A 25,741-nucleotide genomic window follows, 5' to 3' on the forward strand; every position below is an offset into this window, starting at 1 on the left:
GCATTGCTCTGAAACTATAACCTCAGGAGTCATTTTCTAACAGTGAGGAACATCTGCCCAGATGAATGGGAGACTAGAGACAGCCCAGTCCCAAAACTATTTTGGGGCTTTACCTTTTTTCAAAGGTATTTAGGTGCTAAAGACTGAGTTTTATAGCAATGCTCTAAAATGTCTCATTTGCCTAGCTATGGTCCTCTTAGGGCAACAGGACCAAAAGAGCTGGGCCGGTCCATAGGATAGAAAAACTCAAACCCTGCATTGCAAACCAGGGCAGCACGGTGAAGATACACTCAGGTGGGTCAGTCTGGAGTCACCCTGGGTCTGGGAGCCGACCAGCTTGGCCAGTATAGGTCAGGCTGCTCCAGTGAAGGTCCTATGTGAGTAAGACTGGGCTTACCATTTACCCGGTGCAGCTGAGGTTGTCTTAGTGTCCAGTGACCTAGACTGGCTCACATCATGCTGAGCAGAAGCTGCTGCTAAGCTCCACCACAGTGTAACACCTACATGGATCTGGAGTTCACATTTTTGAAACTTGTACCCCATTTGTCTTGTTTGAATAATACTCTCATATAGATTAAATCTGTCTGATTTGTAGAAGTTGAACATGCCTTTTAGAGAAATTATGGTGAATAGAAGTTGAATGTTTGCTAGCATTTGTAAGAGAGTAATGGATCATTTATTGGACTAACTTGCTCTCTGCTGTGATTTAAGGCTTCTTGAAAAATAGGATGCTCAGAGATGTATTGCCAAGGTTTAGAGAGAGGTTATAATTAATAGGTAATATATTTGTCCCTACTTTGTAAAGTAATCTGTACTTGACTTTTTTAGGTCACGATTGCAGGGGAAGTACATAGAGGAAGTAAAACTGCTTGCTATAGTCTCCTAGTGCTCCAAGCACTTGGCTTTTCTTTTTCTTAGAGGAGAAAAAAAAAGCAACCTTATCTCTGCTACAGCAAATGACTTTTCCTTACAACATTTAAAAAATTAATCATTTTAACAACCTTTTTCTTTACTGTTCAAAGAATTTTTTACCTTGCTCTTGATTGTTCCCCAATGTTTGTACACTGCCTCTGTCTATGTTTTATGAGTAAATCTGAATAACACAGGGGTACTGCTTCCATAAAATTCAGGTCATACAAGGTGGAAATAGCAACCTAAGTTCAGGAGTTCCTTTATTTTTATAGTTCTTTCTTTTAGTAGCAGGAAACAACTCTAAGGCAATTTTCTTGTAGGGTGATATATGGGAACACTTGTCTTGATAGATTTTTTGTTGTTGTCTGTGTGCATATGTTATGGGGAGCTATATTAGAAATGCTTGGATCTGGCTTCTAACAGTGAGAGAACTCTCCCTCTAATGTGGGTATTAGCTTTACCACACATGCTTTTATGTCTTGCAAAACCATATAGTGAAGTTGTAAGCAGATATTATTCTTGATTTTACAAAAAGGGAAAATTAGATTCATATGCTTTTTCGGGGGGACAGAGGACTTCCTCTGTCTGTTATGATGAGTATTAGTGGTTGTGAAAAAAAGGTCATCAGGTCCTTCAGAGAGCCTAGAAAGAGTACAATTCTCATCTGAAATGCAGTGGACATGTCACCATTCACCATCCTCCTCTGCTGCAAAGTGCCATTCTTCCTGTCCACCAACAACCAGGATACCTCCTGTGAGATGCCTTCATTTCCACTGATTGCCCTTGGTCAGCTGCAAGCATAGCCCAGGAGAAGGTATCTTCCTCTGTTGGAACAAACAAACTTCCTCTGTTGGAACAAACAGCTAGCTCTTACCGGGTACATTAGACCTTACTTCCTTTTCCAATGGACCTTACATCAGACCAGGTCCATTGGAAAAACATGAAAGCATACCAACTGATTTCAAAAAAGACCAGGCTGTATGCTTGCAGTGGAAGTTTATAGGAAAGATACTGGAGGAGGGTGATGACTTGGGGATGAGATATCCATCTTCATCAAAATCTGAGGCAGCAATCGACTTATAAAGAGCTGTGTGGTTGGATGGAGGTGAGACCATTGCCATCGTCTCTCCTTACCTTGCGAATGTATCAACTTCACGAGCATCTTCATGAAAATCCAGTGAAATAGTGAAAATCCATAAAAATATATTTGAGTAATAATGAAGAATTGATTGAATCACCATCCAAGACCTCATAAAGTAGCTGTGGCCTTTCCAGTTTTCCCATAAGGAAGGGAGAATTTGTTGTGGGTGGTCTTTCTTTTGTGGCTAAGCAGTAAACCACACAGGGAGCAGGAACAGAGTGGGTGGGAAGTGCTCTGACTTCTTGTACATCTCAGGCAAAACCCTACAGAGTCCAAACCTAAATCAAAGCTGTTCACTAACATTTAGGTTAGAACTGGGTAGCAGTATGTTCCTCTCCAGGAAGGTCACTTCTGTGAGCACAAAAATGTATTTCAACTCTGTATCGAGCGTGGACAAGATGCATCCACACCCATTAACTGAGTTTTCATCAAAAACATGACAGCTAGGACTGACTGCCTTGTGTTCCTACTTCTTGATTTGGGGCATCTGAGTCTGTTTAAAAAAGAGACAAAAATGATGATAGCGACCAATCTATTTCTGTGAGTGAAGCAGAAGAGTGTTTTAGCTTGACAAAAATGTAAGTGCGTGGGAGTGGTTCTCATTCATGCACCAAAAAGAGGAGGACAGCTGTAGACAGCCAGTGAGTAACATTGATGTTGACAATAGCAGGCTGCCTTTGTTCGGCAAGATGAATTCTTAATGCCCTAAGTGTGGTATCAAAGTATAAACTTAAAAACTAAGTCTCAGAAGCTTCCTGTACAGCAGATCTGTCTTCAGCTTCCTTTCCAGAATAGCAGAGTCCTGAACTGTTTTGAGCACTTTGATTTTTTTTCTTTTTCCAATCTCTGTTCTTCCTTGTAGTGATCTTTTCTCAGTAATACTTACATGGCAATTAAGCCCTTTACAAGTCACCTAGGATCCGGTACTTTAAGCTGCTGTCTTTACATTATATTAAATTTTCTCTAACTCATTTCCTTATTTTTCCCATATGGAAAGCCCTTACACAAACAGTTCTTTAGTGGACAATAAAATAATTTGAATGGCAGCTATCCAATCTGGACTTTCTATAGATAAGTGGCTTGGGTATGCATGAGAAGCAATGAATTTTTTATTATTCAGGCACGTTATGGTGTAGCCAAAGGGGCTTTCCTCTTCTGAATGGGGGAGCGGGGAGGTCAGGTAAAAAGATGCATGTGTGATTTCTGCTTTACCCCCACAATTTTCCACTGGAGGTTAAGAGAAAGGGTTCCCCCTTCAATTTTTCCATTGTCTACTTTTCTCTGTCTCCACAAAACATTTTGTTGTGCCTACCTTGTGGTGGTGAAAATAGCATTATGTTCATGCCACTAGTGTTTATTCAGAGTTCACAATGAAACAATATGACTCTCTGAGGCAAGGTGGCTGCTAAACTGGCATTAACATGATAGGAAGAGCCCACATTTTCATCTTGGATTCTTTGGAATGACTTAGAAATGTTTGTAAACATTTTCTTTGAGGAATGGCATCTTTGTCTGCTTTTTTTCCCAGCCTTCCGGATAAGAAGGCACCTGATCTTAAAGGCTTAACTGTCCCAGCTTTACCTGGTCCTGGACTAGAAGAAATCTGATTACTCCTGGTCTCCCTGGAAGAAACCATAGCAGTGCAGTTGAACAGGTGATGGATATTAAACGCAGGAACAGTACACATGGAAAGACTTAATTTAGCTCTATCATTGTTGCTTAGCTGACAGATGTCAACAAACTGACAACAACAACCCGCTGAACTATTTCCAGTCCCATAGCAATTAAGCATGTTGGTCAGTCCAAAGTCAAAAGCTGTGTTTTAGTGCAGAGAAAGCCAAAAAACATAGAAGGCTAGATTTGCTGTATTTTTTTTTGAAGGCATTACTGAGGAAGAAGAGATGTTATTCCCTTGTTACTTCATTAGCTGGTGGAAGAAGCATTTCCCCTCAGATGCGTATCTCTTGGCTTCAATTTCTTTTGCTGCTTGGAAGGATCTGGGTACACATCATTTGTCTCAAAGATAGTGCTCTAACAGCTAGCTACTGAGCTTTTGCTGGTGGGTTGCTTTCAACCTCCCCTGAGGAAGCTGTTCTGCTTTTTATAAGCACTTATATATAACTAAACCAGTGATCAGAGCAAGAAAAAGTGTGCTGATGTAAAGCTGAGTGAGTAGGCTGCTGTTCTGAGAGGATGAAGATGTTTGAGCTTTTTAAATTTTTTTTTTGACCAGATAGACAGTAAATCAGAACTCTGGCAGAAGTCTGAAAGTCTGAACCGTCAAGCTAAAGTCATTAACGTTTTCCCCAACAAAGCAACAGCAAATACTTCACACACAGTGAAAACTGTTACTGCAAAAGAATAGAGAAGTTGCTCTAACTCCAGCAGTTAAAACACTTGCCCACGAGATGCAAACACAGTTGAACTCCCTACAGGCAGGAGAAGGAGTTGAGCCTTGGTCTCCCACATCCTGACCCTGGCCTGTTGTTCTCCTCTGCTGTAGCTGCAAATGCCTGCTGCAAATAGTTTTGTTTCAACAGGGAATTGGACACGAATTTGCAAATGATTATTGTGTGTGTGCATGTGAGAGGCAGAGGGTAAATGGTTTGACAGAGAAAGATATACCCTACTTTTCTGAGAAACTGTGATATTCCTGCTAGGAGGACAAAAATGCTTCCAGGGCAGTTAAATCACTGGTATCTCCAGTGCAGAAGACAACAGCAGCCTCCTAAAAATGCTAGAAAGGTATCCCCTCCCTGGTGCATGGCTGCGCGGGTTTTGTTGTCATAAAAACTGAAACTAATACAAGTCATTCTTCAAGATAACCTTTTCTGAACATACTTATAATGAATCTTTCATTTCTAGGTAACAAAATGACAGTGTTAATTTTTATCATCTGTGAAACTTGATTAATGAGCTCCTAGGTGCAGTGGGCTACGCTCTGAAATGAATAGCGTGCTCCTGAAAATGCTACATCATTTCTTGTCTGGGCGGAGGGGAAGACGTTTGTGCAGTCTCCACCTCTCTACGCCCTCTTCCTCAGCGAGAAAATCAGATACGATAATGAACGTGGTGCTTGTTGGCTGGGGAGAGAGCTGAATGTCACTGCTGATGAGGAGCCTGCGGCTGGCTACACTGAGTGCTGTTTCTGCAGGGAAACCTTTAGAATAAATTCTAATTAAAATGCATTCCTAGAAATGGGTCCCTGACCTATCTCCTCCTTACAGTAAATTATTCTGCTTCTAGATTAATACTGGTGCTATATACCTTTTGAGCTGATACAACTTTTCCACCATGCTAGACCGCTGCTTTTCCCACCGCATGCCTCTTTGCTGGTGAGTGGGCGTACCATTGTGTCACTGTTCCATGGTAATCTGAAGAGCGAGAGGGAATCCTCTGTGGTCTCCTGCAAGCACTGCTTTCAAGTAGAGCTGCGTGGGCTGTGTTTATTTGTGAGATATGAATGCGTCCCCACCGTTAGAATGACTTTAAGAAAGGGGTTTCCCTAAGCCTGGGGTGTAGGTTAAACCTTGAGATAGATATATATTTGCCTCCAAACCGCTTAGTTGTCATTTGATTCAGAGAGCCTTTATTGAGACTAGTGCCTTCTAACCTAGCAGACACGGAGATGAGCACCTCGCCTGACAATGGTGAGTAACTGCTGCATTCGGAGCTGGCATCGCTGTGTCCCTGCCTAGCCTCAGGATGAAATCATGTGCCTCTTTTTCATCTACCAAAAAAGATTTCAAATCCCAAACCTTGTATTCTAAGAGTTTTTTTTTTTTTTTTTTAACTTTTATTTTCTTCACAATTGTGTATAAATCATGTGATTTCATGCACATTTATACTCTGCTGTAGCACAGTTTTTGTACTCTCTTTTCTCCTACAAGGCTGGACAGTGAATGACACAGGAACAGTAAAGCATTATTGCCATGTAGAGCATTTGGGCTATGTCAAACTCTTACTTTAGAGTAAATCTAATGTTAAAAAGACTCAGTGCACATCTACTGGGTTTGACCCATGCTTCTTCCTTGGGTAACATTTCTGCTGAAACTTTAGGAAATTTTACCTGTTCTGTAGAGTTTGGGATGTGCCCTGTGCTACGGACTCTGATGAGCAGCCACAGGATTCCCTTGGCTGGGCCTGTGATTAGGAAACAGAAGGGCCCTTTATCCACATCTGCTACAAATTGTTTTCTGTAGTCCATGTAGCATTTGAGGGTGGTCCGGGGCTGTGGGCTGGGTGGTTTTTGCTTGCCTTGTTGCTGTGAATTAACATTAATGCTTCATCCCAGAAAAAGTTTTGAAGCATTTCAACCCCGAGTAAGGAATACTTGGAGTCACAGCGTAAGAAATTTCAAGTGGTACATTTTCGGTTAATAGGCATAAACAGAGTGAGCTGTGAGGATTATTGAGGCTTGTGTAGAAGGAAAAGAAAGCAAATTTATGCACGTTTTTTTTTTTTCTCTCTGTGTTTTAATTCCTTGCCTGATAAAATATAAAGCTGCGGTACTTGTAGCCGTTGCAGTGAGAATTAACCCTTCTGTCTTCAGAGCCAGCGGTGTTTGCTGCCAGAGGGCCTGCACAACCATTACACTAGGATAGCTGTAGGACTCTCTGCTCCAGTTCCCCCTTCTCAAACCAAAGTAAGAGTTGTCAGTACATCTATGAGAACTTAAAAATGCTCACAGCAACCCACCTAGAAAGCTGTGGAAAAAGAGTTTCTTAAAGGGTCGTCTTCCCTTCACATGCTGCTGGATCCTTAGTACACCAAGATATACTGCTGGCAGAGTCCTAATTTCCAGCAGTGAGAGTACCCCATTATCAGAAGTGTGGGCACACTAGAGTGTATACAAAGCAACAAGCATTTCGCAGGTCTCTGAGAGCTGTTTAGCACTTGTGTTCCTGCCAGCCAAACTGTGCCAAGCTTTTCTGCAATGGAATGGGTTTGTCAGATCATTCCTAGTTTTCTATAGGCTCATTTCTTCTTTCTTATTTTGTTCTGAGATTTTGAAGCTTAGATGGAGAGTTTGAAGTTTATATAAATCTGAGCTGAGCTCCTCATCTGAATCAGATTCTTACCTTCTTAGTGTTAGGCTTCTGCTCTTGCAGCTGTACAACTTTTTGTGGTAGGTGTGCTTGTATCTTGAATACTTTTCTCATAAACTCATCTCCTTCCCAGCCACGTGGACCCTGTCCTTGGAGCAATCTTTCTATTAACGTGGCAAGTTACCTATTTGTACTCCACAGATCTGTTTCCAAAGTCAGTGGACTTAATAGATCCTAAATCATTTCTCTCTTGGCTTGGATTGCACAAGGAAGTTCCATTGTTTCTCTTTCCCTTCACATCACAGTTGTATTGTTGGGAGATGTCCATTGAAAATTTTTCAGAAAATCATCTCTGGCACTATCGATTGTTATAATATTTATTAATCTTGCTTTTATCTTGCAGCATTTTTCCTTTCTACTTCTGCATGTTATCTTCTGGAATTATTTCTGTCCGTACTTTGACAGTGAATAATAAAAAAAAATATCTTTCACTGCATAATTTAGAGCTGACATTTAACAAACAGCTAAGTATTTCCTTCCCATCTTGCCCACCCTCAAATAATTTGTCATGCTAATTGAAGTTAGATACAGAACAGGAGTAAAGTACCCTTGGGAAGGCTTCCTGCAGTGCTCTTAGATGACATACGCCTGGTTTATACGTGTTCTTCTGAAGAACTGTATATTTGGCAGAGTTCACTGTTTGACAGATTTGTGATTTCTTGATAAATTGCCTTTAAACAAATTAAATAGATTTATTGCTGAAGGCTTTATTTTATTTCATCACTGCATTCTGTAAATCTTTAATAAAATAATTCATATTCTATTAACAAGGATTCCCCTTCATAGACTTCGGGCAATAAGTACGTTCAAAGTATCATTGCCTTTGCCCCCAGGTCTTTGTGCAATGATGGGCGCTGGTCAAACCCAACATTTTCCAGTAAAGAACTGAGGCCCCTCATTTTCAATACTTTTAGGAGAAATATGTGCAGTATCTGAAAATCAGTGATAGGATATGTATGAATATGAGAGAGGCTCAAATAACAGAAAGTTAAAATTCATTTTCATATACAGGAAGAAAAATGTTGAGATTTTGTTTTCAGGCAATGTTTTTGGTTGCAGACATCATCATATATCTTCTAGCAACTTCTTGGTATGTTGTAAATCACTCCAAAACATTAAAGCATAGCGCAAACACACACACACACCAACTCATAACCTTGTAATAATTAGAGGTTAGTAGTATTTTCTTCTTTCTGTGGATTCCAGTGATGGGAGAGGGAAGAAGGTGACTTTGTAGGAATCCAGGAAAGCACTGAGGACTTGAGGTATATTGTGCATGGCTTTGACAACTTGATCATACTTGACTTCTCTTCGTCACTTCTTATGTGACTCTTGCACATTAGAGTTGTAGCCATAATATTTTTGGCAAGGAATTTAGGTTTTGAAGCCTTTCAAATTGTCTTCTGTGCTTTAGATTCATCTGTGCAGATGTCTGTGTGGAATGACTTACGTTGAGCTTTGCTCTGGGCATGACCCTGGCTGCTTTTGGTAATATTTGTGCCGTTGATTTCTACTTGAAGGGGTTTATACTCACATGGGAATATTTTACTCACTTTGAAGATCTTAAGAAGTACATCTAAATCTGAAGATGTTTAGAAATCATTAAATGGACAAATTTCTGAAGAAATAACTATGTCTGTAAAATGTTTTCCATTCTGGTTTAATGTAAGAAAAAAGTGATGTATTGATTTTTCAATCCAGGTCATGTACTTAAAAACAGGATTTATACCCACTACTTCAACTAGTTTGTGTGTGTCAATAGAAATGTTTTCAGACACCCTATTGTAAGACCAAAGAGCTGCACGGCAGATGCTGCCTATCTGTACAAAGCCAGCCTGCTACCTCCCATGCGAGACAGTGAATGCAGAGATTGCACTGTGCGTTTGCATTTCCTGGACTGCTGCCAAACAGCTTGCAGCGCAGAGCCTCTCCAGAGTCCCATCTACGTCGTGCAGAAAACCAGGCTTTTAGTTCTGGGTAGAAATAGTGCGTTCAGCCTTTAATTGCCTCGTTCTTCAGTCTGGTCCACTGCAACAGCCTTCAGTTGTTTTGGGTCTTGATTTATTTCAGTCATTGCACAGTTTGAGATTAGTTCAAGAAATTAAATAGAGTGCTTATCAAGTTCTGGATATCACAGATTTGTGGCATCTGTGAATTAGGTTTTTGGGGATGTTTGCTCTTCTGACTCTACTGCTACCATAACCAAGGAAAATTGTGCTTAATGGGGAGATCAGTTTTAAGTATTCAGAGTTAAATCTCCCTGCAGCACACAATGCAGGTACCAGTTTCATTTTATCTGAATCTAATTGGGCAAGACAGCTGAAGAACCTAACAACTTTCTATTTTTCGCACAAATAAAATGTCAGACTTTAAATATATGATTAGAAAAGGTCTAACATTGAAGTTTCAGCACTATCAGGAAATAACAGGGGGAGGAGAGGACTGGCAGATCTTGCTGTCTTTGTGGGTTTTCTTGTGCTGCATTTACATGACTGAAGCTGCATTTTCAGCAAAGAGCGTGGATGCAAAAGCAGGAAGACATGTAATAGCTGGTTGAAGTCTGGCTGCACTGAACATTAGTGCTATTTACGAGTATTAAACCTGGGACTATCTAGGGAGGAAGACGTCACAGAAATATTAAGTTGTATTTTTAACTTTCTCAGAGTTATGGGTCAAGAAAAAAAATCCTGAAGTCTCTATTGCTGTATCGATTTAGTTTCCGTATATGTTGCTTAGGATCTTTTTCATCAAATGCTTATTTGTTTCTTCGGTTGCTCTTCCATTTTGATCACATTTACAGTAATAATCCATTTCTTTCCCCCCCCCTCCTACGCAACAGCCACACACAGTGTGTAACCTGCTGGCTTGTTTATCAACAGCATTTATGATTATATATGTTCCACTTTGTTTTGGAGCTATTTTGCAATTTGGGTATTACTTAAATGATGTAATTTTACTTGGCCTGTCTGTGACGGTTAGTCCTGGATCTTTTGCTTTACAAAAAATGTGTTTCAGTGGAAAGGTAACTTATTCTTGGGTTTGTTCCTTATGCCTAGTTTGCAAGTATTTACTTCATTATTTTTTTTTTCTGGCATGCTAGCTGTTTTCTGCTCCTTCCATTGAGACAATGTCAGTTTATGGTGGTGTTCAGTTAAATTGAATCATTGGATAGAGTGTGTGTGTGGAGAAACCTGACAATATTTTCTCTCCCTTTCCTGCCTTGTTTAGGCCGACTCAGTTCTGAGATTCATCTTACACTGCATCCCCACAAAATATTGCTTTGGCACAACACAGGAACAAGTGAATTACAAAGTGTGTTTGGGGAAAATGGAATGAAGGTTGAGGAAGATAGGATGCTCTTAAGCTAGCACTGGATTTGGAGAAAGAAAAAGAATGTGGCAGGAGGCAAAATGAGAGCAGTGCAGGTTTAACGTTCACAATATAGATGTTTTTGAAATGTGCTTTGGATAACATTTTGAAGCTCTAGTTTGAGTGCCTATGTGGCCTTTTATTTTATAATTATTATTTTATAAGAATTAGTCTTCTTGTTGCTCTGTGTGGAGTTTTTTTTTTTTTTTTTTTTTTCTTTTCTTTCCAAATATGTTTTCTGCATGTGGAAAACTTCCTTGTTTTTAATACAAATTAGTACTCCAACCAAAAAGAGCTTTTTTGTCCTGTTCACATATATTTAGGAAGCACTTAAGGCTTGGATTATCACTGGAGCACTGATAAATCTGGTAGGAGAGCACCAAGGAATTTTGTATGCTTTTTACTATATATCTTCAATTGTGGCTAAAACACATAAATCTGTGAGCAAAACAAATCCTGTTTTACTTCAGAGCATTCCTGTTCTTAAAAGCCTTGACAGAAAGCAGAAAATTTATGTAATTCTGAGCAATCCTTTACATGACCATTATAACCTCCCCTATTTCCTACGTAGCCTTGATTCTTTGAAGTAGCTGCATTTTTATCCACCTTGGCTTCAATTTGTCTGATCCAATAAAAACCCTACAGCATTAAATTGCATACTGTAGTTGTAAAATCTTCTAGTTGTTTTTATAAAAGTGTGCATGTTTTGTACAATAACCTCGATGCCTCTTGTTTGGTTTGTAACCAGATTTAGATGTAGCACAATTTGCACTGCCAACACAGGTTGGATTCATTGCAGTAATTTTTTTTTTTGTTGTGAAGAATCAAAATGATTTGGGGGAAAAAATAAAGAATAAAAGACCTTTCAGGAGAGACACACTTCAGGACAAAGCCTTAAGAAACGAAAGGCAAGGCCATTACCCTGCATCAACACAGTCTCCAAAACTCGTTTGGAGAACAGCGGAGGCAAATCAAAGCAGGTGCCAGGCTCTACTGTGTGCATTGCTCCAGCTCTCACGGCAGTGAGGTCTGCTTTTCCCCACAGCTTGGACTGTTCAGAAGAGGGAGGATGTACTCTGGTGCTATGACCATGAAATAGCTTCTGGTAGCTGGACCGGCTGGTAAAGACATATTAAATCAGGGTGCCCGGTGCTGTGGGGCATGCAGCAAAATCTGCATATGACTAAGAGTCAGGAGATGCGTACCACGGACTTTGCAAAGCCATGCAGGAGGGATCCCCCCACCCCCAGCAGGTGGTGGCAGCAGGACTTCTGGAGAACTGCTGCTCTGTGATAGCTGGGTCTTCAGCTGGGCCAAGCACTGAGTTGGGAATTGTCAGCTTTAGCAGCTCCTTTGCAGAGCAGGGCCACGGAGAACCCAGAGCAGCCAGTGCAGGGGCCTGGAGCACTCCCCAGCACATCCCACTGAACTGATCTGTTGCTGCAGAACCAGCAAGTCACACAAGGAATCTTTCCATGTCCTTCACTTTTTTACTCCCCAAAGCTTTCTTTACTTGCTGTTGCATAAACTTCACCCACATAGGAATCCTCTTTATTGTCAGTTCTAACCTGCATCACTTTAACACGGCTCATTTTTTCAGCATGGGGGATGTCATAGTGTGTGTAACTGGCATATGGGTCTGAGGATGCTGAAGTGCCCAGTGGGATGCATTAGGGATGAAATAGTGGTCTGAATTCTGGTGGTGGTGGGTTTTTCTGTGTGTTTTTATTTTTATTTTTCATTTTTTCCTCTTCAAACCAGATTTGGTTTAGTGTGTTCATTTTTTTTGTTTGTTTTGTTTTGGTGGAGGTTGGGAGTGTTCATTCCACGTCAACATTTTTCAAAACTGGTATTTTGTTAGATACCTAAATGCCCAGTGTAGGCATCCCAAAATAAGGCTTAATTCTTATTAGTACCAAATGTCAGCAGCACCCATTAAAATCAAATGAATACAGCTTTCCATACTTCAACATGTTTTTGTTATGATTAAACAGACACTCATAAAACTCAGACAAGCTGGAATCAAGTTGCATATGAAACTGAATTTACATTTTTTCTTAATAGGATCCTTGTAATTAGTGATTACCAGATGCATTTAAAATGTGTGAAATGTCTGCTGGAAAGGAGAATTAAGCAGGGGAGGAATGCCAAACACCTCAGATCTTCTCCTGGCAAACTTTTATTTTACACTTCTGCTCTGCACATAGATGAAGCAGCATGGTTTCTATAAAATGTTCAGCTGTGGTTTCACATTAATTTGATGTTACCAATAAAGAGAATGGCTTGTAATTGAAAACTTATTTGGTTATAAATGGCAGGTTCCACTCTTGATCGCTTCCTGCTTTATTCCAGTGGTCACATTGTCATCCTTCCACCAGGCGTTATGAAATCTCTTAGGTCATGATAAAGCTCTAATCTCCCAGTTTTCTGACACCAACAACTATAACAACGCAGTGGCTTTGACACTTTGATCTCAAGTGTATAATAACACTTCTGGACTCCTTTTCTGATGGGGTGTCCCACGTATCCTGAAGAAACTCACCCAGTGCTGTCCCTGGCCTGCAGCACAGGCAGCAGAATGGCTCCTGGGGGTGAGGTGGCAGTGGCTCAGTCCCTGTGCCATCTGTTCTCCCGCTTGTCATGTAGAGGTGATGGTACTTCACAACATACACAGCTTGCTTTCTTCATGTTTGGGCTTCTCATCTGAAAGAATTATTTATATGTGAACTACTTAGTGTGACTGTTACCCCATTGTGTGTCCTTTTGTCTGGGAAGGGTGTTTTTTTTTTCCCCTTCTTCTCTTTGGAAATGCAGTGCTAGACAGTAACTAGCCCCGAAGAGCAGGAAGCTTGTTAGGAGCTTGTATAGTTCTTGAACAATGCACTTGTGCACAATAACTTACACAAGCCTCCTTTTCTTTTCTCTTCAAGTGATCTGTATCAGGCTCACTACTCATTCTCTTAAATTTGGAGTAATAGTCTTACTGTATCCTTCCACAAAGCATATGAATTTACAGGTCAATCTGAGGACATACATGAACTCTAGAGTATTTAAAATAGTTGGTTCTTTTAGAATGAATAATAATAAAAGCCTTTCACAACACTTCCAGTATTTTTGTGGCTACTGACAGCTTTGCTCCTTGGGGAGATTCCTGCTACCACAGCTGGAGAGTGATAGTCCTCTTGCCCTTGCAAAACTGTCCCTGCTAGAGTGGTGGGTTTAAGAGGAGATGATGGTGGGAAGGAGAAAGTAGATTCCTGGCCTACATGTAAGCCATTTATTGTATATAAAGAAAAAAACAGGAATGCAGACAAGATGTTATGATCTCTTCTTGTGATTACACAATTAAGTTGTTCTTCCTAGATTATTAACCTTTTTGTTTCCCTCTAAGTATACTTTTTTTTTTTTTTTCCTCTCTGTTTCTAACAGATTCACTCTGAGCAGCTCAAAAGGAAGAATAAAGAGGCAGAGGATCTCCTTGAATTGTGTCTCCATCAGTGTGGTGAGATGGAAAGGTATTAAAGTATCTTAACTCTATGTGGAGAAGCTTCTCCCTTTATTTATTTATTTTAAAATTAATTTACATTATGCTTTGGAACTATACAATCAGGTATTTTCTGCATTTGTCAGTCAATTTCTCTTTCAGAGACCCAGACTAATACATTTTTTTCCTACTGTAATCTGTCCTGTGGAGGTCTGCATCAGTTCTGGTTAAACAAGTGAAATATGGGCTTTTTTTTTTTTTGTACTGAGAAGAGCATGATCACAGAATAGCGTAGGTTGGAAGGGACCTGGAGGTCACCTGGACCAGCAGGGCTGAGGTCAGATTGCTCAGCCTGCTTAGGCGAGTTTTTAATATTTCTGAGTATGGAGATTTCACAACCTCCTTGGGCTGGTTGCTTCTTTGTGGAGTAATACTAGTTCTACTGATAACGGCAGGAAAAGAGGTTGCACTGTAGGAAGGAGAGATACTTTATACAGATAGAGAGGTCACAATATTGCTAACAGCTTTCAGTGAGTCTGTGACTGTGATGACCTGTTTCTAAGACTGTCGGTGAGTCATGGGGAGATTTAAGACAACAAATGATGCTGAGTATTTCGATGAACAGCTGTATTCAGTAAGACAAACTCTGACCAAATAAAAATAAATAAATAAAAAATCCAGGTAGCTGAGAATGATTAAAAGATAGCTTTAGAATTAAGCTTAATGCGCATATATGAGAGGAAAAACAAAAACAAAACTTTTTAAGGAAAGTGTAGTTTGTTTTGTGAAGTTTACAGAATAGTACTCTACCCTTCTTTCTTCCTGAAAGAAGCATTTTTTGTTCCAGTTAGTTTATTGAGAAATAACTGGACATTGAAATCCCTTGGGATTTCCGATTTATTTAAGACATTGTGTGCTGCTAGTGTAGTTTGACTCTAGCATGTTTCTGCGAGGGGAGGGAGGTGTCAAGTCTCCCTCCTGGTGCTGGCATCCCTGGTGAGACCAGGTGCCGGTTGCTGGCAGTTCAAGCCCTGGATCTGTGACGCAGACAGCTGTGCAGCGAGCTTCCTCTCTGTTTCATTTTGGCTGCCTAACAGCTACCACAGGCAAGAAGTTGGCTTGACTTAACAGGGCTGGTTGTCCTCCATCAGCTACTGTAAGTTAAATTTCCTGGCTGAATTTCCTAATGGTGCTCTCCTGTTTGTTCTGCCTGCACCATTAGTAGGTAACTGAAAATAGCGAAGGTCCACAGGGGTGAAACTGACCCAAATGAATCACTGACTTGTTTTCCTGCAAGGGTGCAGCTCAGCTGTGAACCCAGATCTGTGAGGCTTGGTGACGCATCGACATCCTGCCCAAGGGTGAGCTCGGAGGCAAAAGGGGCAGTGCACAGGTCTTGTTTGGTTTGTGGTGATGCCTGATTCAGGAAGAGAAAGATCGGTGGTGTAAAGCACCAGTTAAAAACCTCAAACATATAAAATTGCATCAGGATTGCAGCTTTCCACAGAAATGAGTGCATGCAGGGTCTGAATAGACACCTGGTACTCACGCTGGAGTGAGCAGTCAGTTTAGAAAGAGCTGTGGGAGGGTGACAGTTTCAAAAAGGTACCTGCTGGGGCTAGGAGAGTGTTGTAAAAGGGATTCAAGCTTTTCTGGCTATTGGTCTTCATAAGAAAAGTGCAGGCACTTGAAAACATTATTTTCACTCTGCTTTAGATTTATCTCCCTTCTTGTTGTTAACTCTTAGTTTTTGGTTCTTTCAATGCTTTCCTGCCATCTCCCACCATCTTCCTGCATGCGTGCATGTCAGTGGAGGAGTTCATCTGCTCCAGAAAGCACGTGCTAGTCGGTGGCCCTGCTTGGCTCAGCTTTCCATTTTGTTGATTTTTCATGGCAAAACTTCAATTCCCTTTGCACCAGCGATCCACACGCAGTTGCATGAGTCCTGGGTGATGAGTCTGGGTGCTCCGTTACAGATGACTGTCTCTCTGGAGAAGCAGTAACTCACTCACAGCTCGTTTTAAAACACAGCGAAATTCGTGAAAATCATTTCATTGACTTTCCAGGGGTTTGAAGTCATCCCAAATTCTGTCCATCAGGAAGAAATTTCGTTATGGTTTTGGTAGTGTAATTAAGCAGAAGATCCAAGTGAAAGGGGAACAATGTTCTCTTCTTGATGTGCAGGCTGTGGTGTACAGAAGTGAGGAGGCACTATTGAAGTGCAGTCCCAGAGAGTCCCAAACCTTCACGCACAGAGGGGCGCAGAGCTGTGCAGTAACTGACATCTAATGGGATTTAATGTGAGCCAGCTAGTTGCCATCTTCTTGCACATCCCATATTTGTTGAGGGTAATAGTCAAAGGCTGGAAAAGCACTAAGTACCTGGATATCAGTAGCTTTACTTCTTTCTTCAGTGAGACAGAACAAATTAGAGATGCAGCTTCAGTGAATCACTGCGCCCTTTTTTGGCTTCTTTTCTGAGAAACCAGATGTGTTTCCATTGCACCTCTTTTGTTGTTGTGATTTGTGTAATTCTTAAAATTAAGCAAAACTATTAAAGAATAATTGTTTCTGTTCACATTAACGGCACAGCTTCTCCAGATGTGGCATTTGACAGCCAAACAGCTGCTGGCTATTAAATGTTCCTTAAAAGCTCCATTCCTTTGTCGTAAAGGGAACAGAAGTGTAGGGACGTTTATGGGGTGACAGGCAGATGTTTTGGCTGCATCACATTTGAGCGAAAGTTTAAGCATTTCTCTGCTCTAGTCTCAGTACATACATGTTTTAACCCCCTATCATACACCTTGCCTTATGGAGCTCTCTTCTTGGGACTGGGGCAAGATTATCTTTAATCTCAAACTTAATTCCTGAGTAACAGTGCCAGCACTTTTTTTCCACAGCATCTGGGAGCTCTCATTCTAGAGACAGTGCAGGTCTCCTAGGTGGATCTCAGCTGCTGCTGGTGTCTGGGTTTCCAGCTATGCTTTTGAAATACTGGGTGATTTTTTGGGGGTAATATTTGAGTTAAAAAAAGGAAGTTGGAAATAGATTGGAAAAAAAAAAAAAAAAAAAACAAAAAACAAAAAACAAAACTATTTCTAGAAGCTTTTTTTTTTTTTTTTTTTTTTTTTTTGTTCTCTTTTTAAATTATATCCTTGCAGTTGACAAAGGCAGGTGTTCTTTTTGTGTTTGCACTGGTGCAGTATGCTTTGTGACTAATAAACCATCTCTTACCGTGGGGGGTGTGAGGCAGAATGTAGAATTAATGCAGTTCAATTTTAAGAGATCTGGCTCAAATTCCACTCAGAGTTTAGGCTCAGGAGATCTGCTCGTGAGGTGTTGAGTAGTGGAATGGCACCACCGATTCTTAGGGAGCTGCACGATTGTAAGTGTTGTTTGTCAGCTCAGGAACTGGTGGTTTGTTAACGGCTTACAAAAGCTGCAAGAGTTCATGAGGCTGAAAAAAAGAATCTGTAACAAAAGACTTGTTTTCATGGCAAAACTTTGTTCATCCCATTGCTTGTTAAAATTTTGTTCATCCCATTGCTTGTTAGACCAGAAATTCTTTGCCATTTAGTCTTAGGTGGGTAAGATTTTAATATAAAAATCCTAAGGTATTTAGAGGGAAAAAAACTATGAATTATACAAAACCAAATTAAGAGAGCAAAAATCCTTTAAAATCATATACAACATAAGAGAATAACCTAGTTCTGCAGTAAACAGTCTTTAAAAATTATATGCCTGATTTCTATTCCCATTTCAAATATATTTCTAGCATGGGTTAGATTACAAATTCTGTAACCCAGCTCTCTTCTTTCTCAAATTCTAAAGGCCTTTTTCTGAAACGAATGAAGTGCTTTATCATAAATTGGGGAAATATTAGCTGAAATGGCTTTTCTTTGCTGGAGGGAATGATGTTTTAATTTATCCGAACCAGTTTGTTCTCCTTAATTCAAATGCAGAAATTTACACCCTTCTATTAATCTGCTCTTTAGGCTTAGTGAAGCAAAAATCTGAGGTCCAAAATGCCCACCCAAGGGGATGAAGTATGTGTTTAACTCCTAGATTCTGGAATTCATTTCCCGTCAAAATATGACTCCATGGTGTTGGCATCTGGCTGTAAATCCTGGCTTAAAACCTTTTTCCACGATTGTTTATGGTGTATATTTGTGCTTTCACCAATCACAGGTGAATGAGTCCAGCAACCAGCCTTGAAATTATTATTTCAAGTAGTTATATGCATTCAGTACTAAATTAGCATTTGGCAGTAGATGCATTGAGACACGCTGTAGGTGTGCCCGCTGTTGCTGGTTCACAGTGAAATGCAGGGAGAGCCAAGAGCTCACAAACGGTATCGACAGCAGCGCTGGGACTCTGCGCAGGGCTCCTACCCAACTGGTTGATAAGCAGATATTTCTTGGCCATGAATCTACGCTGTGGCAAGCCCAAAGCGTGTGGCTCATCAAAAGACCGTGGAGCAGGCCTGGAAATGGCTGCTGCTCTGTAATGGAAACGTGTGTTATCATGGAGTTGTTCTGCCTCATGCTTCTTCTCTTGATGCGGAGAAGCCTGATTGCAAAGTGCCCTTGGCTCTGCTGGGAGCTGTTGGTTTCCACATCTCAAGTTTCTTCTCTGGTGCCATAACATGCTCCGGCTTTAGTGATACTTTTGGGCCAAAGATAGGTTTTTGCTTTGGCTGTTAAATGCATAATTTAATAAAACTCGCTGTGCACGTATAACCACGGCTTCATAGCATAGCCCTCTGAGGACAGAATAGCATGTTTATTTATTTATTTATTTATTTTTTAACTGCGTGACATTGATCTACATGGGAATTTTAGTTCCAGTCATGTACAAAGCATATGCTGGTCACACTTTTATTCTGGCTCCCAGCTGAGACACTGAGTTGCTATAAAAAGTATGCAACCATTTATAAATAATTAACCACAAAAAGCTGTTAAAGCCTAGGAATTAAAATAGCATGAAGATGTATCATAGAGCAAAAAGAGTAAAATGCTTTAACGGCAGCAAGGTGAATACAAAGGGGAAATGAAAATATCTTTAATCTGATGCACAGCTGATCTCAAACAGTGAAATCCTGAATGGCAATTTTCAAAAGGAAGAGAACAGACCTAAGGAATTTTTTATTCTTGGAGGACACAGGTAGAATGATGTTGACTACTACTTTTCATGTATGATATGGAAATTATGAGCATAGATATGCTCTCTCCTTTTCCTGCAAACTGCTAAAATTTACATTGAGCAACCAGCTGCCTTTGTTACATCTGTAGGTGCTGCTTCCATGTCAAATGTTTTAATTATCCCAGCAGAGGAAACTGAGGAAGTCAGTCAAAATTTACAAAGCGTTAATATTCTAAATTTTTAATTGGCTTCTGCTTTAATTGTAGTACAATGTGTAAATAGGATATTGTGTATTTTTTATTTCTTCCTATTTTTATACTTAAGAAAGTTTTTACACATAGAAGGGATATACTTTGCCCCATATCAGTGCACGATTTTTTTTTATTTTTTTATTTTTTAATATTCTCTAATGATAGATTTTACAAAGCATGCATCTCTAAAGTTTGACTGGGTTTCAGTTTAATGACTTTTCCAAAAGGTTATTTTTTTTTTTTTGCTTTCCTTAAAAAAGCATAATTAGTGAAAACCAAAATACCCAATTTTAGAAAATGTTGGCAATGATGCAACATAATAAGGATGGTAATGGTGCAGAAACACGTCTGTGAACTTCACAAAACCAAAAGTAGTTCTGGAAGACTTGCTTTCTGTGGAAGTTAAATGCTGTGTGCCCTCTAGAGCTCACCAGGGGAAGCTCAGGTAATCATCGAGAATTGTCTTCTGTGGTAGCTCCTAATCGCTGTTATCACAAAGGTATTCAAGCACTCAGATATCTGTGTGCTCTGAATGTACCGTCTGTAAAATGGAACTGTACTACAGATATGATTAACATTTTACATACCTCACAATAAATGTACCCTTCTAAATATCAAAGTGGCTAATACTCTTTTAAAATATGATCAAAACACCTCAGTCTAAAGCCCTGAGGAACCTAGCCAACAAAATATTTTTCTGACTTTCATGACAATGTTGAAGCACGTGGATATTACAGAGCACCAATCCGTTTGTAGGGGTTGGAGTCTTTTGTGGTTCTCTTCCTTTTTTTTTTTCCTTTTTCTTTTTTACTGGCATTACTGGTTCTTGCTCCTTCTCTTGCCCAGATACTGTTAAGCCTGGGAAGAACATAGACAGAAAGGGAAGAGCCCAAGGTGAATACCAGGTACAGCCTGAAGTAAGACAAACTGCAGGGAGAAGAGCAATGAACACTTCCTGGCTGCAAAGAAATACTTAAAGCCCTCCCACCATCTTTACGGGGGATTTCCCAGCTTGATTCATGCTCTGATCTCAGGAGGCTGTGGTCAGACACCTCCTCTCGCTGTGGCTGAACCAGCAGCAGAGATGAGTGCAGCCTGCCTTGGTGCTCGCAACTGCACTCCTGCCAGAGATTGCTGCTCGTCTTTTACTTTCTTCAGAGCTGCACCTAGGAACTGCTCCTTTCTCTTGAGCAGTTGTTTTACTCTAAGCTGCTTTATTTCACTTTAAAGGGTTTGAGCTGACTACTTTGACGCAGCCAGGTGTGTGGGTTGTGCCAGCAGTTAAGGATGGTGATTTGCAGTGGAGAGGTAGTGAAAGGTAGAAGGTGGATGGTGTTGTACATTTAAGCTCTTTGGAGCAGGACATGTGACTGCAACCCTGGGCAATGAGCAAAAAATAGTCTGTATGAGAAGCCACTTGTAGGCAAGAGTTTTTTCTCTCAGCTAAGTTGGCTGCTGTACTGATCTCACACAGGAGGTGTGTGGAGCAAAAGAAGAGAAGAGCTGCTATCTCTCACCAATGGTTGGCTGTCCAAGCAGATAAAAAACTGAAGCTTTGACAGCTCACTCTGAAAATATCAGCATGTGGTTTTAACAGCTATGTCCTAAATCCCTCAATACTGCTCAGTAACCTCACTTTACTTAACCTCTCCCCTACTCTTGCCACATTTTTAGGGCTTCTAAGGGAGCAGTTGCAGCAATTTCTCCCTTACTATGCAAATATCATTTAATGCACTTTTCCTGAAACTGCACCACAGGTGCCTTCTTCTGTGCTGTAACTTCCCAAGCTTTTCAAGCCCCCAGTTCTCTGTGCAGAGTATATCCAAATCTGTTGGGCAAAGCAGGGCTCATGCTAGGTCAGGTGCAGGAGTCTGAATGAGCTGAAGCTGCTGTTTTTCAGGGAAGTAGGCCTGAGAGAAAAGGGTGGTTGTTACTGATGTTGCTGAGTTGGCATTATGCATCTCCTTAAAAGTGAAGCCTCAAAGCTCAGCTGTTGGTCTTGCTGCTTCCTGAGAACTTACTGTTCAAGAAGCTCAGCACACATTTGGTTAAGGAAGACCAGTGCAAGTGGAACTGTCCAGGATGTTGCAGTTTTTCAGAAAGACATAAGGTAGCTGGCTTTCTTTCTCAAGCTCCCTTGTTTTCCTTCTCTAGTTTTCCTCTTGCTTTGTGAGTATTTGTGTTGAAAAGACGTGTGGCTCCTTGGTCCCGCGACTGCCTGAAGCCCTGCGTATCCCCTCAGACCAGAAGTGAAAGGGAAGCTGAGCAGCCTCAGACCTTGCTCGCATGCCCAGCCCCACAAGCTGCCACGCAGAGCCTGTGCCACCCGGGCTCGTCTGCCGCCCCCACGGCACGGAGGCTTTGAAACCACCGCAGGCTTTCAGAGCAGCTGCAGCCTGCTGCACGCCCATGAGGCGTATGGAAATGTGCACCAAGGAAGTCTTTCTCTTGCTCAGCGTGCCTCTAGCTGGCCATAATTCCCTTTCAAAGGGGTCTGACAAAACACAGTGCTCTTTTTGGTTGGGTGCTTTGTTTGAACTCGCTCTGGCAAACGTGTTGGTTTAATACAAACAACAACAAAAAGCTTAGGACGAGGAAGCATCTTTCTCTATAGAAGAAAACTCATGTGATGTGCTCTGGTGAACGAGGACCTTTCACAGGGCCAAAAGTCCTATTTTCTGTTTGTAAGTCTAGCTCTCAAAACACACGCAAATATCCTGCCATGAAAACTTCTCTTCCTTTCATGCTGTGGCTCCACATAGACAAGGTAGTTTGAAGGGGCAGGACACTTGATGGGCACTAAAACTGAGAGTGACTTGCTGCCAGCTCGCCCAGCATAATCCTGTCTCAGGTTCAGTGCTTGATGGTGCAGGCAGGGTTCACGGTAACTCTGCAAATGCCATTCCAGCTTGTCCAGCTCCTGGGCAGCAAATCAAATCCAACCTTTTGAGTCTTCCTTGTCCTTGTTTCCTGCTGCTGGAATGTTGCTGCAGTTCCTCTGCAGATGACTTTGCATCCATGCTTAATGCAGTATGTTCCTGTTAAAGGCTCCATGAGTAAATAGCGAGTGTAATAAAATGCGTCATTTTATCCTCTCAGCACAAAATTCACTTCATTTATTTAGTCTTATGATTAGGATAGATGAGTTTGTTTATTGGATAATGTTGCTATTAGCCTCTCAGCAGTTTCCTCAGAACCTGCAGTGCGATCCCTGTGGATTGTCTGTCTGAACTGTGATAAATGTAACCAGTAAATTCTAACTGCTTTCAATTTTTTGGTAGTTCAAATGACGGACTTAGTATTTTCTGCCTAAATTGAGATGTAACATTGCCATATCCTGATTGCTAATACTTCCGAGCCTTGCTGTTGGCTTTCTGGTCACATACTGTATATATTTGGAGTTGTTTTAAGCTGATTTGGAAATAAAAGTCTAAATTACCAAAAGAGAGAAGTATTTTTTTTTAAAAACTTAGGTTGGGTCTAGGGTTTTGGTGGTTTGGTTTTGATTATGTTCCTGAAAGTCACATTCCACAACTACGATGTATTGAATGAGTCAACCCTAATTGCTAGCTCCTTCTGCAAATTTGGAGCATGCCACTAAGTGGACTTAAGTCCTGAGTGTCCTTAGCAGAGACTGAAAGATAATGGTTTTCCCAGAAAACAAATATCTCTTTAGTATCCAGAACAGACCTATTTTTATAAGGTATGAATATTTTTAGTAGGAACTTGCAGGGGAAAAAAATGAAAATACATGTCAGGTGTCTATTATGAAATATTACAGAAAATGAAACGTACAATGAAAAATAAATCATTAACTGAGCATCTAGTTTTGGAGTTTAAAACCAAGTTAACTGTATTGATAGCATTTTTGATATCGATGAATTTTAACATTCTAGAAACTGTGGGTGGGTGGGGATGAGGGTGCATTGAAGTCTGCAAAAAATCCCCAGAAGGGTTGACTAGGATTTCTACACACAAGGTAGTAAAATTGATAAGGACTGCTTGTTTAAATATTTTAAATGGATTTCTGCCACCACGCTCTTACAGATTGCATGTGTGAGACTGCTTGAGTGCTCGCTATGCACCAGGAAGGAAGGTAGCAAGAGCTCAGTGCAGGACTAGCTCTGCTGTGTCTTGTCACGTTAAGATGACAGCTGACAAATTTACTTTTTTTGCGCTTCTAGTTCCTCTGCAAAGCATCATATTGCTATTTCTTTTTAAGCAGGTGTGAAAGTAAAGAGCTTGATGCTGAAATAAGAAACCTGATAGAGAGGAGTAGCACTTTCACATCACATGAGGACCCTGAAGCTGTTGCCCAAGAAAGTCCGAACCATCAGAGAGCTTCGTGTTCCCTAAAGGTAAACACAGACTCCTTTTGCAGTTGTTTATCTGTGAGGGAAGAACATCCAGGCAACATTTCCTTGTGTGACTTGGTTATGCAGGACTTTTTTTTTTTTTTTTTTTTATAATTTCTAAAATGATACACTGAATTTGCAATGTATTTTTCTGATACGACTACTTTCTGCTGTGAAGAAGACAAAGTGAGAAGATGCTTTTTATAGGGTTTTAAAAGGTCAACTAAAACTGCTGATTATCTAAAGTACCATCCTGTGTAGCCAGCTGTGCAAAACTGTGCACACCAAGAGGAATAACGTTTTCTTATGGTTGCTGTGTTTGTTAGCTCTGATTTAATGGAGGATGTGAAGATATGTGAGGAAGATAGATCTTTGGGAGATCTATCATGGTATTTAGATAAATAAGAAGCAAGCACTGAAGGAGAAAAATGCAATTTAAAACTTGTGTTTCTGTGGTATTATAAATGGAGAATTGTAAGTCACCTGCCAAGGTGGTTTGTGTTGCTTGCAGTGAAGCAGCACTTAATAAGCATGACAGAAACTTGTTCGAGGTTTCGGTCCTTTACTCTGAAACAGCAAGCTGCTTTTTATCATGCAATAGGAGGTGAAAAGGAAATTCTTCTTTTCTGCAATCTGGGAAAGGAAGGAGATAGAGGTGTGGGAAGAGAGAAGTGATGAAGCTGTGAATGGCAGCTCCCTGTGAGAAGGGACAACACACTTACCTGCCTGTGTTACTGCACCAGGAGGAAAAGGAAATCTCTGAAGGCAGTGCTCCTCCGTGTGATACAGGAAATTGATGAGGCGGTAAAGGAGAGATGACTCTCTTCTATGAAATGCAGAATTACACATAGCTCTTTTCACATGTAAACCGCCATTTCCAAAATGACTCATGACCTCAGGGCAAAAAATGGAGCAGAGCCACAGGGCTAGGAGCTAAGGATATGCCACAGGGTCAGGCTAGTGGGTTTAGAGGCAGGGAAAGAGAAGCCAGGAGGAGGAATGGGGATTCCCAGCCCCAATGATGAATAAGAAGGTGAAGCAGAAGACAGATCTGACAGTAGAATCGGCTAGTATTAAGCTATGAAATTATTGGTGAGAACAGCAAGCTACAAATGGTCTGTGGAAACACACAGTTCCCATGTTAGCCTCTCTGACAGGAGATGCAGGCACAGATTTGGAGGTGTGAGGGAGAAAAAGAAAGGATGTACATGTCCCAGCCACTTCTGTAGGGTGTTTCAGTGCTTCCCTCAGAATATCATGGTGGTATTCCATCTGTATTTTTTTTTTAATACTTTTTGTATTTAAAGCACTTCCCACTGGAAGGTGTGTGTGTGTTGCTTATGTAGATAAGAGAAGAAAGTTGAAGATATTTCCATGCTACGAATACGTTAGCTATTTATTATTTGTATTTTTAAGTCAAAGAGGTTTTCACTTGTGTGCTTATTGACTTGGACTTCAAATGACAGCTTGACAACTGTGATAAGCTCCAGCAACTTCAGTAAAAGAAACTAGGAGTGCACGTGACAGATCGTTTTTTTTAAATATGTTATTTTTCAAAACACAAATTTATTATCCTTTCAATTATGAACACTCTAAAATAGTATTAAAAAAGGAAAAAGAAAATGTCAGTTTGTGAAATGAGATGGTGATCTAGACTTAAAATGGGTGCTAAATTCTTTATGTAGGAATTGGGAAAAAGATGATAATGAAACAAGAGTGTATCCCTCACTATAGTGTTAGAACTCTATCAGGAAGTTTTTTGGCAGAGCAAGCAAGCCATTTTTATTTTCATTCTGTAATTTATCCTGGAATAAGGAGTATGAATTGCATGCTGTAGAATGACATTTCCTTCTGAGATCACAGCAGTTTTGAAATTGTTACCTGGAAGTATCTGTAAACAAATTCCTTAGACTTTCTTTCTTTCTTTTTTTTTTTTTTTTTTTTCCCCAATATTTTTTTTTTTTTCCCATAAAAATATTT

The 25,741-nt window shown here is 40.5% G+C and overlaps 1 protein-coding gene across 11 annotated transcripts in view; it reads left to right on the forward strand.

The window, feature by feature from the left end:
* The window catches only part of TNIP3 (TNFAIP3 interacting protein 3), a 70,038-nt gene that overhangs the window by 5,706 nt on the left and 38,591 nt on the right, over nt 1-25,741 (forward strand). For 5 of the 11 annotated variants that reach the window (XM_082759145.1, XM_082759148.1, XM_082759154.1 and 2 more), the window contains exons 1-3: nt 5,677-5,703; nt 13,960-14,045; nt 23,629-23,764. In XM_082759145.1, coding sequence (XP_082615271.1) covers nt 5,701-5,703; nt 13,960-14,045; nt 23,629-23,764 — 225 coding nt within the window. In that variant the 5' untranslated portion in view covers nt 5,677-5,700. Of the gene's footprint in view, nt 1-3,602; nt 3,708-5,362; nt 5,389-5,676; nt 5,704-13,959; nt 14,046-23,628; nt 23,765-25,741 lie in introns of those variants that run through there. The other 6 variants (XM_082759151.1, XM_082759153.1, XM_082759150.1 and 3 more) reach the window with 6 other exon arrangements.

The sequence above is a fragment of the Aythya marila genome, assembly GCF_965140915.1.
Source record: "Aythya marila genome assembly, chromosome: 4".
Classification (NCBI taxonomy): Eukaryota; Metazoa; Chordata; class Aves; order Anseriformes; family Anatidae; genus Aythya; species Aythya marila.